Source organism: Cydia fagiglandana, chromosome 2 (assembly GCF_963556715.1).
Source record: "Cydia fagiglandana chromosome 2, ilCydFagi1.1, whole genome shotgun sequence".
In the NCBI taxonomy this organism is placed as follows: domain Eukaryota; kingdom Metazoa; phylum Arthropoda; class Insecta; order Lepidoptera; family Tortricidae; genus Cydia; species Cydia fagiglandana.
Genome location: NC_085933.1, coordinates 20,523,069 through 20,538,687, shown reverse-complemented (window position 1 = coordinate 20,538,687; position 15,619 = coordinate 20,523,069). Strand labels below are relative to the sequence as shown.

General features: G+C 36.2%; 2 protein-coding genes across 6 annotated transcripts in view; both read left to right on the top strand.

Moving 5' to 3' along the window:
• Window positions 1-5,064, top strand: part of LOC134678308 (myb-related protein B-like) — a 47,605-nt gene extending 42,541 nt beyond the window's left edge. For 4 of the 5 annotated variants that reach the window (XM_063536834.1, XM_063536815.1, XM_063536823.1 and 1 more), the window contains one exon: window positions 349-2,092. In XM_063536834.1, coding sequence (XP_063392904.1) covers window positions 349-957 — 609 coding nt within the window. In that variant the 3' untranslated portion in view covers window positions 958-2,092. Of the gene's footprint in view, window positions 1-348; window positions 2,093-3,296; window positions 3,405-4,936 lie in introns of those variants that run through there. The other variant, XM_063536853.1, reaches the window with a different exon arrangement.
• Window positions 5,065-10,804: 5,740 nt separating this feature from the next.
• On the top strand, window positions 10,805-14,662 carry LOC134679675 (gloverin-like). The gene is made up of 5 exons (XM_063538625.1): window positions 10,805-10,913; window positions 11,462-11,558; window positions 12,736-12,874; window positions 13,393-13,578; window positions 14,502-14,662. The coding sequence occupies exons 2-5, from the start codon at window positions 11,467-11,469 to the stop codon at window positions 14,631-14,633; spliced, it is 549 nt and encodes a 182-aa protein (XP_063394695.1). The 5' UTR covers window positions 10,805-10,913; window positions 11,462-11,466; the 3' UTR covers window positions 14,634-14,662.
• The last annotated feature ends 957 nt before the right edge of the window (window positions 14,663-15,619 follow it).

Here is a 15,619-nt window from a genome sequence, read left to right as displayed (position 1 = left end):
CTTCGACGTTGGTTCACTTTGTTCTGAAACTTATGCACGATAGACATTTCTGTTTCCGATCACTGCTTAATCTCTGAACTAACGTGCGTGTTAGTTACATTCGTATGTTACTACCGAAACTCATATTATCCATTTATCATAGTATTGCATATTTCTTAAACCCCACCTTTTGAAACCAAATATTATTTGTCATGCGTCGTATGATAACACTAATGCATTAACATTGTGTAACATCCATCTATGTATAGGCATCGTAGTCTTCTTCGAAGCTTAAATAATTTGCTTATTATGCAACACCCTATTTCCGCCTCACATAAACTTCATTTGAACCTTGTAATTTTGTTTCAGAGCAAAACTCTTGCCGGTGACAGTTCAGTGATGTTCTCGCCGCCCTCCATCGTCAAGAACTCGCTCGCCGAAGAATCCACCAGCCTGCACAGCCTGATGAGCGCCGAAAACACCCCCGAAACCCTCAAATACGAGGAGCTTGATATTGAAACGGTCGAAAAAACAAAGGTACAACACAGGTCCTATCTCCCTACTAATCCCTTACCCGACGACCTAGACCCTAACATGTACTACTACGTAACTTCTGAACCTAGCAACCCTACCGTCTTTAGGAACATAACTAATATAGAATCCCCTAGAACCTTCGCGAGGTTAAACGCGGATAGGCTAAAAACTATCACTTCGGGAAATGATTTGTCATGTGAAAATAATTCTAATCTGATTGCTCCCAAAGAGGTACTAGCTAATGCTCTGGCGGACCATATTTATAAAGTGACCAATCAGAAACCGTCGACGTCGAGGATAGACGAAATTTTAACCAATAAAATAATGAGTAGGAGCGCCGATTATACGCAAAAAGAAAACCAATGGTGGCAAATGGAAAACAAAGATTCAGGTCAAACTGATGAAATGTTTTCTAGTGATTATTATGTGTTCTCCGACATGTAGATTCGCGTTAAGATTTTTATTAACTCCAATAAATGGATAATGAATTTATATTTAAGGTACGTATTAATTATTTTTATGGACTGCGTAGCTAACGTGATTCAAAAGTTTAAATTATGTCGATTTTAAGCGAGTTTAAGTACGTTTTAGGGTTTTATTAGTTGTAAGAGCACCAAACAACGTTTAACGAGATTAGAACGTAGGAACCAAAGATGAAAACTTCATCAGATGAATCGTTGTGAATTAATATATTGGTAAAACTTTAGTTGTAAAAATTAATTATAAAATAATGTAATATTAACGAAAAATATACCTCAAGTTTACCATGCACCAAATTATTTTAGTGTTATTTCGGTTAAGAATTTCAAGTATTAAGATAGGTTTTAAATGCTTTGTTTTTGTATAAAGTGGAATTTCGGGACTTCAAATAAATGGGCTGTTATCACAGTATTCAAAATACTTAAAATTAAAAACATTAGCCAATAAAATCTAATAAAAAAAATCTAAATGTTCAAAAACACGCGAGTTAAAAACGGTATAAATACTAACATATCCCTTTAGGCGTCCCCATCCTGTCCTGTATTTATTTATTTAGGATTTGTTAATAGCATTTTGCTTTGTAATTTTGCGTACAAATATTGATTAACGTTTTTTTATTAATTTATCTAATATTTCGACTAAAATCGTCTCACTGACGCGTTGGTTGTGGAATTGTGTAAACTATTTATTTCTGTCATCTTTGTTAAAACTTTAACAATTTTAAATATAAATCGGCAGCTATACTTAACGAGTACTTTATTTGAAATAAACAAATGACATTACCCCGTATACCCGCTCCTCGCCCACACCTCACCTCACCACAATATTGACAGACCAGTGTTGTTTTCTTATTTAAGTATAAAAAACTTATTTATCTTGTTAAATTGTTTTTTTTTTGTTATTATTTATATTCTTTAAAATGTTTTAATTTATTTTATAGTCGTAGCGCCTCTGTATTATGGCAACATTTTGTATTAATTTGCGTATTTTTTTTGGTAGTTTAATGTCACTGTCAATATTGTATATTGTATTTCCACTCCACTGTCCAAAGAGATCCAATGTCATTTTTTATTTCAATAAATGTATTTTGCAACATTAATCTGTTGATTTATTTTTAAAATAACCTCTCATGCTCTGGAAACAAAAGGTTCTTAAATAAAACAAAATGATCTGAGCTCTAGATTAAAAAAAAAGCTATTTGAGTAATTTGGTTTATGAACTGGGGAACCTTTTATTTCGAGGCAACACCGTACTTGTACATATACCTGCAAAAGTGCATGGTCACTGTATGAATGACTTCCATTCTCTGTACATGAGCAATTGAGCAGGGTTAATATCAGGTTGGTAGAAACGCAAGTGCTCGTCAGAAAAAAAATCTCCCCTAAATTGAAGAACTAAAGTAAACAAGAAACTGACAATTGTTTGATCAATTGCGTTTCAATGTGATATTATTACTCAATTTATGTCTCTATTCAGTAGTAACAATTTAATCACAATTATCACAGGGAAATATTAAATTCCTCCATTTATTACATTGAGGAGTATTTCGCATATTTATAGTGATGGACATTTGACTTTTAATTTGCTACACAATGTATGTAGGGCAAAAATTTAATGGGTGTTATTATGATTTAGTAGTTTCTATCAGTATTGCACCTAATAGGCAAACTAAAGAAAATATGAGGAAAAATGCATTTTCACTTCTTGCGAGATTAAGTTTAGAGGCAATTTTTATATTTGCATAAATAAAGAAAAAACCGGCCAAGTGCGCGTCGGACTGGTGGACGAAGGGTTCCGCAAAAAATAGTATTTGTTATAGCGGCAACAGAAATACATCATCTGTGAAATAATTATCCGCAAGAATTGGATTAGATATTCGAGGGGCAGCATGATATATATTATAACTATAGTTATGGTATAAACTAACATAATCTATCATAATTAAAGTCTAAGACCAAACTCCACAATCGTCACAAGTTACCTTTTGGACGCCAATGACCTATATATCCGCACCGTAGGTCCAACGCCAAAGACCGATTAATCCGTCACAGACTATAGAGCAACAACAGACCTACGTGCATATGCATAAAGTTCAATTTCAGTTATAACATTTCTGTGACATGGCGTCCGAGTGACAGCTTTTGTGTTTGAGACGGCGTCGAAAAGGTTAAGTAAGAGCTTCAATTTTCGAGCGAGTATAACCTATCTGATAGTTATAATAATATTATCATTGTGGGGCATTAGAGTTTTTAACACAATTTGTTCGATAAGAAGGCAGAGATTGCATAGAGCTGGTATTATAGGTCCGCCGCATGTCCGGAGAGCCGGTGGTGGTGAAGAAGTCCGCCGTGCGCTCCATCAAGTTCGAGAAGGAGCCCGAGGTGAAAGAGGAGCCCGTTGAGTTCATACTGGTTAGTATCGACAAAGACATATATAAACTTCGTATAAGATAATAGTCTAAGGAAAAAACGTGCCTCGGAAATCAAGAAATAAAAAGTCATTCTCGGATAGATGCCGCACACGTCTTTAGCCTATCCTCGGCTAGATGGCGTGACGACACCGTTTCAAACTTAACAATTTTAACACATAGATATCAGTGAATGAACATGGATCAAAATGATATAAAAATAAAAAAATCATTTATCCCTATATATACATTTTTTTGATAATTTTATACGTTTTCATTTTGAGTTTTAGTCGTGTGTCGATATCGAGATGGCAGTAAATTTACTGTGACTACAAAATTTACAATGACAGGACCCCTCTATACTATCTATTATTTTTGGTATCGACATAAGTAAAGAAACAGTGGGAACTCCATACATCAGGTTTTATTACCAAAACAAATTATTTCGTAGTCGACATCTAGCGTCAAGTAGTGGAATGTATCAGTACTGTTAGTCGACAATAGATGTCGCAACGAACGAAAACCCTAATGCTCAACAATTCTCAGCTAAAATTATAACCGGATTAACTGGACTCTATTTTCAAGTCTTTCTGCATAGAATGAGGAAACTAATAGTTATGATTTATGAAACGTATTGCTTCTATAACTGAGCGTTTCTTTGATTTTTTGCTATTTTTATATATTGTGACCTTTTATGCCACTTTTGTGTTATTTCTACTCAGAATCACGAGCTCTTTCAATCCTAATGGGATAAAAAATGTCCCATACAAATCTCATCATCATGTCTGAAATGACCGTAGTTATGCAGAAAACGACCAACTCAATTTTTAGGGTTCTGTACCCAAAGGGTAAAACGGGACCCTATTACTAAGACTTCGCTGTCCGTCCGTCCGTCCGTCCGTCCGTCCGTCCGTCCGTCTGTCACCAGGCTGTATCTCACGAACCGTGATAGCTAGACAGTTGAAATTTTCACAGATGATGTATTTCTGTTGCCGCTATTACAACAAATACTAAAAACAGAATAAAATAAAGATTTAAATGGGGCTCCCATACAACAAACGTGATTTTTGACCAAAGTTAAGCAACGTCGGGAGGGGTCAGTACTTGGATGGGTGACCGTTTTCTTTTTTGCTTTTTTTTTGTTTTTTTTTTGCATTATGGTACGGAACCCTTCGTGCGCGAGTCCGACTCGCACTTGCCCGGTTTTTTTATCATTGAAGAAAGCGACCAAAGCTACTGAGTTAGGGTGTAAGTCACTTTGACAAAAATAAAAAGTTGGTCGCTTTCTGCAGAACTACGGTCAAATGGGCCACACAAAGTACAATGTTACCATTTCCCCATATACCCATCCAATTTGTATGGCGGCAAAAAGGAAAGTTAGAAAAAATTATGGAAATTTTAGAACACTATTCTTCTCCCTATAAGGATGAAAAGGGCTCGCGCGAAATAACAGGCAAAAAAGGTCACAATATATAAAAATGGCAAAAAATAAATGAAACGCTCAACTAATACTACTAATAGAGTGTTATTTTCCAGAACGACGGATGGAAGACATACGCTTGCGGCAAAACGCATGACCAACTGGAGCTGACCAAGCTAGCCCACCAGTACCTCAAGAAAACTGCCCTCAAGCCGCGATCCCTCAACTTTTGATAACACTTTATTAGAACAGAATCGTCACAATTTTTTTTTTTACATCGAGTTTTTTTTTCGTGTTGATATCGTTTTATAAATGGTGAATGGAATGCATATGCATGTAAACTAGTAAACGTTCTACAATTCACTTTCATCATAGCTATCACTATAACATTTTTCAAACTCGACGGGTAGGATGACATGACAGGTGTCATTTCAATTCAATTTTGCGAGATTTGGCATTTTACAAATTATGCGAGGTTATAAATTATGTGGAGATGACACCTGTAACCACAGACAAAACATCCTCCAGACTTTTAGTATAGTCGCGCTACCCCCTCTGCCACGCATACGGTAATTTTACTCCATGTTCGAGTCAAAAGTGTCTTTGTGTGACGTCCGTGTCTTTGAACGGACCAATCACGGCACGGGATCTCGCTCACCTCGTCCCGCGCACCCCCGCATTTTTGGCATCATCGGTTGCATGAAATAATAGCCCTAAACTCGGGTCTAGAGGATTCCTAGTCTAAGCCTGTAACCAACCCGTCGAGTTTGTAAAATACTATACATGATACTACGTATATTTATATTGAACAGTGCTTGTGATAATGTCAATAATTTTTGTATGATTCTGCGCTTATTATGTCAAAGGTTTAAATCAAAGTTAATGATACCATTTTGTAGTTATGTATTTTGGATTAATAGTCAAGAGTTCTTCCATTTCCACAAAACTTATATTCAGGCTTACCATCTTTGATAGCTCCTATCATGTGAATACATTTGATTATAGTTATTTTCTAGTATTTATATAATTTTAAGGTTCCTTTTTTTAGATATTTGTGTGTGAACACGTCATTACGCTTTTAGATTATCGTGTTAGTTAAGTATTTCTATTACAATACTATTATGATAACAATATCTTGATTTCACTTGGATTTATATTGGAATTCTTTACAATCATTCAGAAATTTCATGTTTAAATTGCGTGTTTGTGAATGACGGTTCAAGCGATATATTGTTTTAACTATAGTTGGTCAAGCAGATCTTGTCAGTAGAAAAAGTCTATCGTCTCATAGAAAATTTGAATATCGCGCCTTTTTCTACTGACAAGATTTGCTTGACCATCTATAAATATCACTCTTGTACCTTTTCCGAATATGTTTAGGTGTTATTGACACCAAAGTGCACTAATTTGGGTTCCGTGCTTTAATTTACGTTTTATACAATTCTGAAGATTTCGTATTTAGTGTTCGTATAAGTAAGTTAAAATTTCGGTCTAAGTTTTTTGTGGTGTCATCTTTAATTTAAGTAATCTTGTGTAACTTTAAGCTAAATGTACCGTGATTTAAGTGAAGCAATATTTATGTTCGATTTTATTACGTTAATTATAAAAAGTAACTTTATTTTATGTTTTTCTTTGTAATGTCTATTATTTTAGTTTCGATTTTGTTTAGTAGCAGAATATAAGTTTAATTCTTCAAAGAACATAATGTTATTTTGCTTATTTTGGTATTTAAAATTTACAGCGAAGGAAAGCTATTTTATTTTATTTTTTATCCATTGACACCTAACTGGAGATATTGTTGAATCGAAAATTTCCTATTAAAATAAAAAAAATATGATTTATATACTTGCATGCATCATGTAAGTAAGTAATAAACACTTTATTGTACGAAACAGGGTTTGGTTACATCAGATATATAATTTGATATTACTATGGGTGGTATTCCACCTGTCCAATTTCCATTTCCATTTGTAAAATCTTGGGTATTTAACGATTTTAGTAATCACATGTATTTGATCTATTAAAATACAACTACATACACTACTATTATCAAAATGTGTAAACGTGAAATCACGCAATGAAATACATGTACAATATTCGTAGTATTTATTTTCCTTGTGATATAATGATAGTAAAGTTATGATTGATTAAAAATGTGCATTCGGAAAATCATGAGAAATACATATTCTCAAATAAATAGTCCAGGGGCCTATTTCTCGGACAGTAGCAGACTAATATTACTAGTCCACAAACTGTCAATTCGTATGGGTTTCCATGACAAACTAATTATGTATTTAATAGGCTAATATGGTTCAAGAAATGGGCCCTAGTAACCTTACCAAGAGAAAATGTATCAGCATGAGAGATGATACGGAAAGTGGCGTGACTATTTCCAATTTCCATACATTATCTAAATTTACTTTGGCGTTTTCTATCAACGAGTATCATATTGGCTAGGCCCCCAGGAAGCAAAACACTGAGTTAGACCAAAAAAAGTCTGCTGTGATTTTGAAGCTGCAGTGCAAGAGTTATTTATACTTCATAATTTCATAGAGGTTTGACGTTTAAAATAACACTTGCACTCCGTGGGCTATTAAAATCTCTGCAGACTTTTCTTGGTCTAACTCTATGCATGATTTTTTTCGTGGGGTTTTTTAATGTCTCACAAATCAATGTTCTCTGCTTCGTCACAGTGCACGACATCTGTACCCGTGTCCATCAGTACCAATACCTGTGTCAAAACTGACATAATGGGCTTATTTAGACGATGCGAGAAATCGCATGCGAGTTTCATTACATTGCGGGTTTTGGTCGGTCGCAACAGTCCGCAATGTAACTAAAATCGCATGCGAGTTCGCTCGCCGTCTAAATCAGCCCTTATTCTATGCAGCCAGCATTACCTCATTAATGTCATTAATATCAACATGCACGGTCTCTAAAATCGTTTTACCTTTGGCTTAATACCTAGGTAATCTAATAGCTTATTTTGAGCGCCGCAAGCATAGTAAGAAAACTGTTCTGCAATTAAAATTACAATATATTATTTATTAAAGCTAAGCTTAGGTGGCCAGAATTTTCGGTAAACACAAGGGAGGAGTGGCTTTTTAAAATTAGCAAATTTAATTTTTGATTATCTGCGAACGGAAAACTTATTTCTAAAGCGTTTTTAGTACAGCTCATGTTTTTAAAAAAATCATTCCTCAGATGGTTCACCAATCCGTCGCGTGCCGGTGTTTTATTTGGATGACTTTATTTTATAATTTAATTATGTTTTATTCTTTGACACTCCACGTGTGAAGGTTTCTATTGTACATAATATAGTTTAGAAAGGTTTGTAAGAAATAAAGGGTTCGAGAAAAAAGGTTGTTTTTTTTTACCCAATATAATTACTCACTCCAAATCACATTTTAGTATTTTTTTTTTTTAAACTTTGTTGCACAGTAAAAATTATGTACAAATGGCGGACTTAATGCCTAAAGGCATTCTGTACCAGTCAACCATGCCCTTGTTCACCTTATTACATACGAGTACGACGTAGAGATTTTGTTTTTGGTGGATTTGACACATTGCACGCTAGATGTCGCTGTACCGTAAAGTAAAATTTCTGAATCGCGCTGTCGACATTTTCCTCGAAATTATGACCCCAGACACGAACAGATTTTGTTTAGTTTTAAAATTTTATGCTAGATGTCGCTGTACCATAAAGCAAAATTCCTGAATCGCGCTATCAAGATTTTTTTCGGAATTATGACCCCAGACACGAACAGATTTTGTTTAGTTTACAAAGTACACGCTAGATGTCGCTGTACCGTAAAGCAAAATTCCTGAATCGCGCTATCAAGATTTTTTTCGGAATTATGACCCCAGACACGAACAGATTTTGTTTAGTTTACAAAGTACACGCTAGATGTCGCTGTACCGTAAAGTAAAAGTCCTGAATCGCGCTATAGTGATTTTTCTCGGAATTATGACCCCAGACATGAAGAGATTTAGTTTAATTTGCAAATTTCGCGCTAGATGTCGCTGTATCGTAAAGTAAAATTCCTGAATCGCACTATAGAGATTTTTCTCGGGAGAATGACTCCAGACACCTTCAGATTTAGGTTAGTTACGAATTTGTACTAATATTTTTGTGTTCTAGTAAATGCTTCGAGCAACTTTTTTCTTAAAACATTCCAAATCCAAAGAGGTAGGTATCACAAGTTGTACGTATTTTTAGGAGTAGTTATCTCTATTTTTCGCCGTTTTCAGTTTGTCGAGTAGATTATTACAATGTACCTAATACATATGGTGATGTTACTAAGTCTAAGTCCCTGTGTTTATTTATTTCGCCTTAACTCACGTTGACACAGGCACACTTACCTAGGGTTAAAATCATTGAAATCCTTACTTACCTTTAAAATCATTGAAAATCTCATGGTAAGTATATTCATGTATAAAAACAAGACACGTTCCTAATGCTACCATTATAGCCTTAATTTGTTTTCACAAAGAGACTTACATAATAAACTGAAAATTACAATTAATGGCACAATAAAGGCGATATTACATTTTATAAGGGATCCAAGCTGTGTACACAGTAGGTACACAGGCATGTTAGGTACTAGTAGGTATAAATTAGGGAATGCTCCCGGTACTGAGTTTGTATGGCGAGAACCGGGAATTCCCGGTTCCGGTACTGTATGTGTATAGAAAACCAGTACCGGAAGCACTCCCTAGTATAAATATACCTATGTTCGAGGACCGCCCCAAGCTAGCATGTAATGAAATATATTGTGCAAATACTATGCCTGTACCAACTCTATGCTTCAATAAATATACGTACTCGCAAGGGCCTGACCCCGTTCGACGTTCACATCCGGCACATTTACCCTTCGCCGGAAATTAAACACAAATGTTGGGTAGGTACCTATTAGTGGTGGATCGAATAAACATTACCGATCAGAATTGTTTGTATATACATTACAAACTACACTTATGTATAATTGTAGTACATACGTAGGTATATCGATTAATACTAATTAAACTTCGTCATGGAGTTCATTTACTAAGTTGCTTAGCGATATCGATAGGTAATGGTGTTTAATGAATTATCAATATTAAGTATGGGATATTATTTAACGCATTCAAAACATTAGTGCTGGTGGAAACCTTATACACTAAACACGACGTTCCAATACTAACAGTGCTTACTCGGAATAACTAATATGTAATAGTACGAGTATATCCCTTATGACACCCTGTCTCACAGCTATATTAGACCTTACTAATTGTTTTTATCATGGTAATCTTCTCCACGATTACCATCAATCGATCATCATCATCATCATTGTTTATGCCAACAATGTAATGGTGCTATCGATTAGTTAATCATGTATAATATTAATAACTTAATACTTAATATAATAACTTAGTATAATATTAATGTATAACTTTATACATTGCGTGACAGATTTTGATGATCTCACGAGCGAAATGAGGTCATAGAGGGCATACATAGACACGATTAATGTGGGTACCTATCCTCCGTGAGGATTTACACTGAACTGGTTGCCAATTAGCGTTGAAGTTATTGATTTATTTTAAAGCTTCCTTATTTATTATTATGTTATGCTATCAGATTTCTTGAAACTAGTACACATTTCTTGTTTGATAAAGATAAAGATATACATATATATATTTAGAACCATATTTTTTGTGATATTACGGATATATAAACTGATATTTTAACATTAGCTGGTAATTTTGTGAATCTCTTGCTACATAAATGGACTATATATTACAATTATTATACTTAACAAACATAATATATGCATAGGCAGGTAGATATATAAAGTAAAACGTCCAGATAACATGCCGCGCTAGTTACGGGGATTACTTCTTATCACTTTAAAGTTCATTCAACAGGGGAAGTACTATTAACAGGTCATGATCATTTAGGTCCCTATATTATATTTTGCACGCATGTTAAGATGAATGCTAAAGGATTCCCCTTTGGTTCTGGACTTGGTATAAATAGGTACGCATTTGAGACTCGGGTATCATAAATCTGCTTGTGTTCTTCGAAGTATCACTGAAATTATATCAAATTTGGTAAGTTTTATAAATTAAATAATATTTATTTTATGTTGACTAATGCTTCCTCTGATTAACTTGCCCATGAAATACAAAATTTCATTACCACTTTGGCGTCGTCATAGCAGAAATTATGTTTACTTAAGTGTAATATTAAAGCTACCACCAAAGGACTAGTTTTTGTAGAAGCCAATTTTATTATGGTATCCTGGCGGCCTAGCCAAGGTCACAATCGCTATCGCTTCGACAACGAAAACCATTATGTCTCTCTATCACACTTCACATATTAGTGCGACAGTGACAGTTGCGTTTCGATCGCTACGGAGCGTAAGCGATCGGCATCTTGGCTACGCGGCCTGATTCCTAATCCAGAAGGAAAACTAGACCTTCTTGAATTGGATCGTCTCTATCGTTGCGGGAATAGTATTACATTACAAGTAGTTAGTTATTCTTAAAGACCTCATACTAATATTAAGTTAGCAACAGTCTTATTAGGTTAGAAAGTTTTCTTACTACTTCTTACCCTTATACGATACGATCATTTGAATGAATTTTTGTAATTGCAGTAAACATGAAGCTGCTGTGTATGTTCGCTGCCCTGTTGGTGTGCGTGTGCGCTCAGGAGTGGTACGAGGGCGACGAGCAAGCGTTCGTCGACAACAGGTGAATTCAACGAATATAGGTACAGTCAGCAGCAGAAGTTGCTAAGCGGGCCAGGTGTTCAAAATGAGCTTGACGCGACTTTATTGTTAAGATAATAAGAGCGTGTCAAGGTAATTTTGAACACCTCGCCCGTTTAGCAACTTCAGCTGACTGTACACACACATCGTCTTCTGTGTCCCTACAATGATAGCGATAATTATTTTACCAATGTATCACTTATGGGACTGAACAAACTTTAATATCAGTATCACAAGCTAGGTATAGAGCAAAAGACCTTACCCGCCACCGGTTGTTTCAAGAATTTACCTAGATGTGCTGTAATCTTTACCTCTATCAAGTTAAGTTTCATAATGAGCTCTACAAATCTCTGCCGTCACGTCAGTGCCGTCTAACGCAAAAAATAGGGTAACTACAACACCCACCGCAAAAGCATGTTATTAATTCAGTTCGAATTTTATATTTACTTTACAAAATTATACAAAGCCCATGCTTCCATTAGCAACCGCCCGGAAGCTTCGAATATTGGGTTACTGATATGCGATGGATGTAGCTTTACTTTTAATCTGCCTTTTATTCAAATTGTGCACCTGCACAACACAATTAATATTAAATTTTATCGTAGAAATACGGAACTGAACTTCGAACAAGGTTCAACTAATGTATACCGTAAAACGGGGTGAGTAGGTTTTGCGGGGAGAGTTGGGTTATGAATGGGGTGAGAAGGGATTTTAAGGCTACTGCTACAAAAATAATGTATTCCAATTTAAAATGGAGCTACAGTAATACACATAATAAAAAAAAATCGATTCAACAATCTTCCAAAATCACTTTTGTATGAAAACCCCTCTCACCCCATACGAGGCACTATGGGGTGAGGTGGGTTTTCCTCTTTATCGTCAAAGTTATGAAATGGAACTACCCAAAATAAAATAAAAACTAAAATACAAACGCCCGGAACACTTATTATATACACCATTCAGTTTTCATATGAAAAAATAAAATGTTATCGAGGTTTGAATTTCAGTTTTGACCCTACTCACCCCATTTTACGGTATCCCTTCAAATTTCAATCATACCGATACGATTATAAACTGCAATCTACACGAATTGATATTATGATCGTCTAGGAAGTAAGTCAATTAACATTTTCTAATTGTAGTATTTTTTTTTACTTTAGCGAGTATCAATATAGACTGGATCAGCTGAGGAAGCAACGCGACAGGAGACCGAAGCGTGAGGTCACGGGTTCTATCCCGGTCGGAGACAATGGAAAACTTATCGGGACCCTTGGAGACACAGCCAAGGGAGGACTATACGTGAGTACAATATAACATCACATAACACATTACCAGCTAGGTATCTGATTACCTATTAGGCACTATACAAGTAGGAAGATGTGCCATTAATGTCACCCAAGTAGTTTGATAAGAGAAATTTTGGTACCGGAAAACAAATTTCAATTTTATTCACCTGAAAATTCAAGTGACAATGGCATTTTCATATTTAATTACACAAACGGGTCTACCGCGATATAATTTCATTGTTATTCCTCTAATTCCGACGTTTCAGCTGAGTTGCACCAGCTGTGGTCACGGAAAGAACCGTAGACCCAGGCGGTAGACCCGTTTGTGTAATTCAATATGTGTACAAAACGCGTTAAAGTGTTAAATGGCATTTTCACTTAGGTGAACGCTTTTGACCGATCATTAGAGCTCTGTCCTTCCATATTCATATCTAGTCAACAATTTACATGCAGCTCCCACACGATTTGAGTCGGCTAGTCCGCATTTGCTTATCCTACACCCTATGATTGATTAGTGTGTTGTTGTATCAGGGCACCGGCGCCTACGAGCATACCCTCATCAACAACGATGGCGGGCGGCTGGCGGCGCAGGCCTACGGCACCCGGGTGTTGAACCCCAACAAAGACTCCACCTACTACGGCGGCAAGCTTGACTGGACCGACTCCAACATGCATGCTTCCGCGGACGCGAGCCAGCGGATCGGAGGACGCGCTAGAGTGAGTATTGTACTCTAAAACGACTAACTTAACATGAATGAATGAATTATTATTTATTTATTACGAATGGGCTTACTCAAGGACACAGACTAGCCGAGGCGTAGACGTGGCCTACGAATCCTACGATGGAGCTCGCTCGCCCAGAAGGTGCCTGTTCACTCTTGATTTGAAGGTTGCCGGGTTATAAGAGCACGGAAATATAGACGCCGGCAAGGAATTCCATTCCTTGGCAGTGCGCATAAGGAAATAATAAGCAAAGCGCTTCGTGCGAATTGGTGGAATATCTACCAAGTAAGGATGAATGATGCTTTTATTCGAAACACACATTAAAGGATGACTCACGTTAGATCGGGCCATGTCCGGACCGGAGCTTCCGGCGCTTGCTTTTCTATGACATGACAGGCGATCACGTGATGCTTTCCATAGAAAACGATGCACCGGAAGCTTCGGCCCGGATGAGGCCCGGTCTAACGTGAGTCATCCTTAATACCTACTGTAGAAAACTCGGCTGGGGCAAACCAAACAAGCAGCCAAAATACCGATAGATACGGCTAGGCTAATTAACCGTGACTTAGAAACACGGAGTTAAATAACAAAACCAATGTATACAGGGCGTCCCACGGCTATGCCACATGGAGGGAAAGTACCCTATAAAATTTTTTTTTTCTCGTGCGGCGGGTTCGATTCCCGGTTCAACCATGTAATTATTTAAAAATCTATGAATGCAGTTTAAATTGTTTTTTAAATTAAAATAATGTCTTCTTTCAGTAAAATGTTCCATCTACAATATTTAGGGTACTTTCCCTCCATGTGGCATAGCCGTGGGACGCCCTGTATAGTTAGCTACTAATTATTTTGACGCGAAAGTGTGAGATAATCTCGGGCTTACTTCATTTGTATCTTACTAGATTGTTTGTCTCCAGGTGGATTTGGAAGCCGGTGGTAGATGGGAGCCCTTCAAGAACTCTGATCTGACAGCCGGTGGCTACTACAGCCACCGCGAGGGCAGGCCGTCCGACTACGGTGGCCGCGCCATATTCAACTATCGTTTCTAAATTGCCAGCCTGTTCTAGTGAAGAATACAGGTCGAACTTATCATCATAACCCAAATAATTTATGGACAATTCGTATATTTCCGGCAATATTCACTAATTTTAAATAAATATCTGTGATGGTACTTTAATGTGCATTTAAATAGTCTTTGGAATTGTTAAGTACTTTTACGTTACTATTAAATAAATATGACAAAAACTAGGTACTTTATTGTTTTGATTATACAAGTTTTAGGTAAATACAAGAGGTAGGTAGACCTCAGGACAGGCAGGACTGAGGCTGTGACATCAGCACCGTCAGTGGGAAAAAAATCCTATTTTCTTATGATTGACAATCACTTCACACACACACATACACTCACACAGTATACCATAGGGCCTATGGCATAGGCCACAAGTTGGATATTTGAGTTATATTTGAAAAAATCGTAAGTAGGTACTTATAGGTAGCTGCAAAATTGCATAAATACATTATGAATGAATTAATTTTTAAAATGGCCATGTATAATATTGGGGTGTCCCTTTTTACGATAGGGGTCACGGATATATTCTAGAATTCACATGTTATTCTGTATAGACTTTTTTTCACTTGGACAGATGTATGTACAGGCGCTTATTTCCTCGGCATCCAAAAAGCCCATGATTATGAAACGCTATAGTAATTGGAGTACATAATAAGTACTTATAATATTGAGATATTGAAAATAAAGACAAAAAATAAACGTTATATCAATCTTAAAATAGAACATTGGAACATCGGGGTGCTTCCCCTTCTGTTGATATTGTGCCAACGAATTTTCGTGATAAGGAATAATTCCCGTTTTAATTGCAGTAAGTTACCGTTTTCCTTCCCCGTTGTCTTTTTCATATTCAAGAGAATTCATTAATAATAAGGTTTTTTGTTTAGTAATAATGGAAAACGGATGCAATACTATGACAAAATTGAAATAAAATAAAATCTTCATAATCTTTCGTTGTCCCGGATTTTT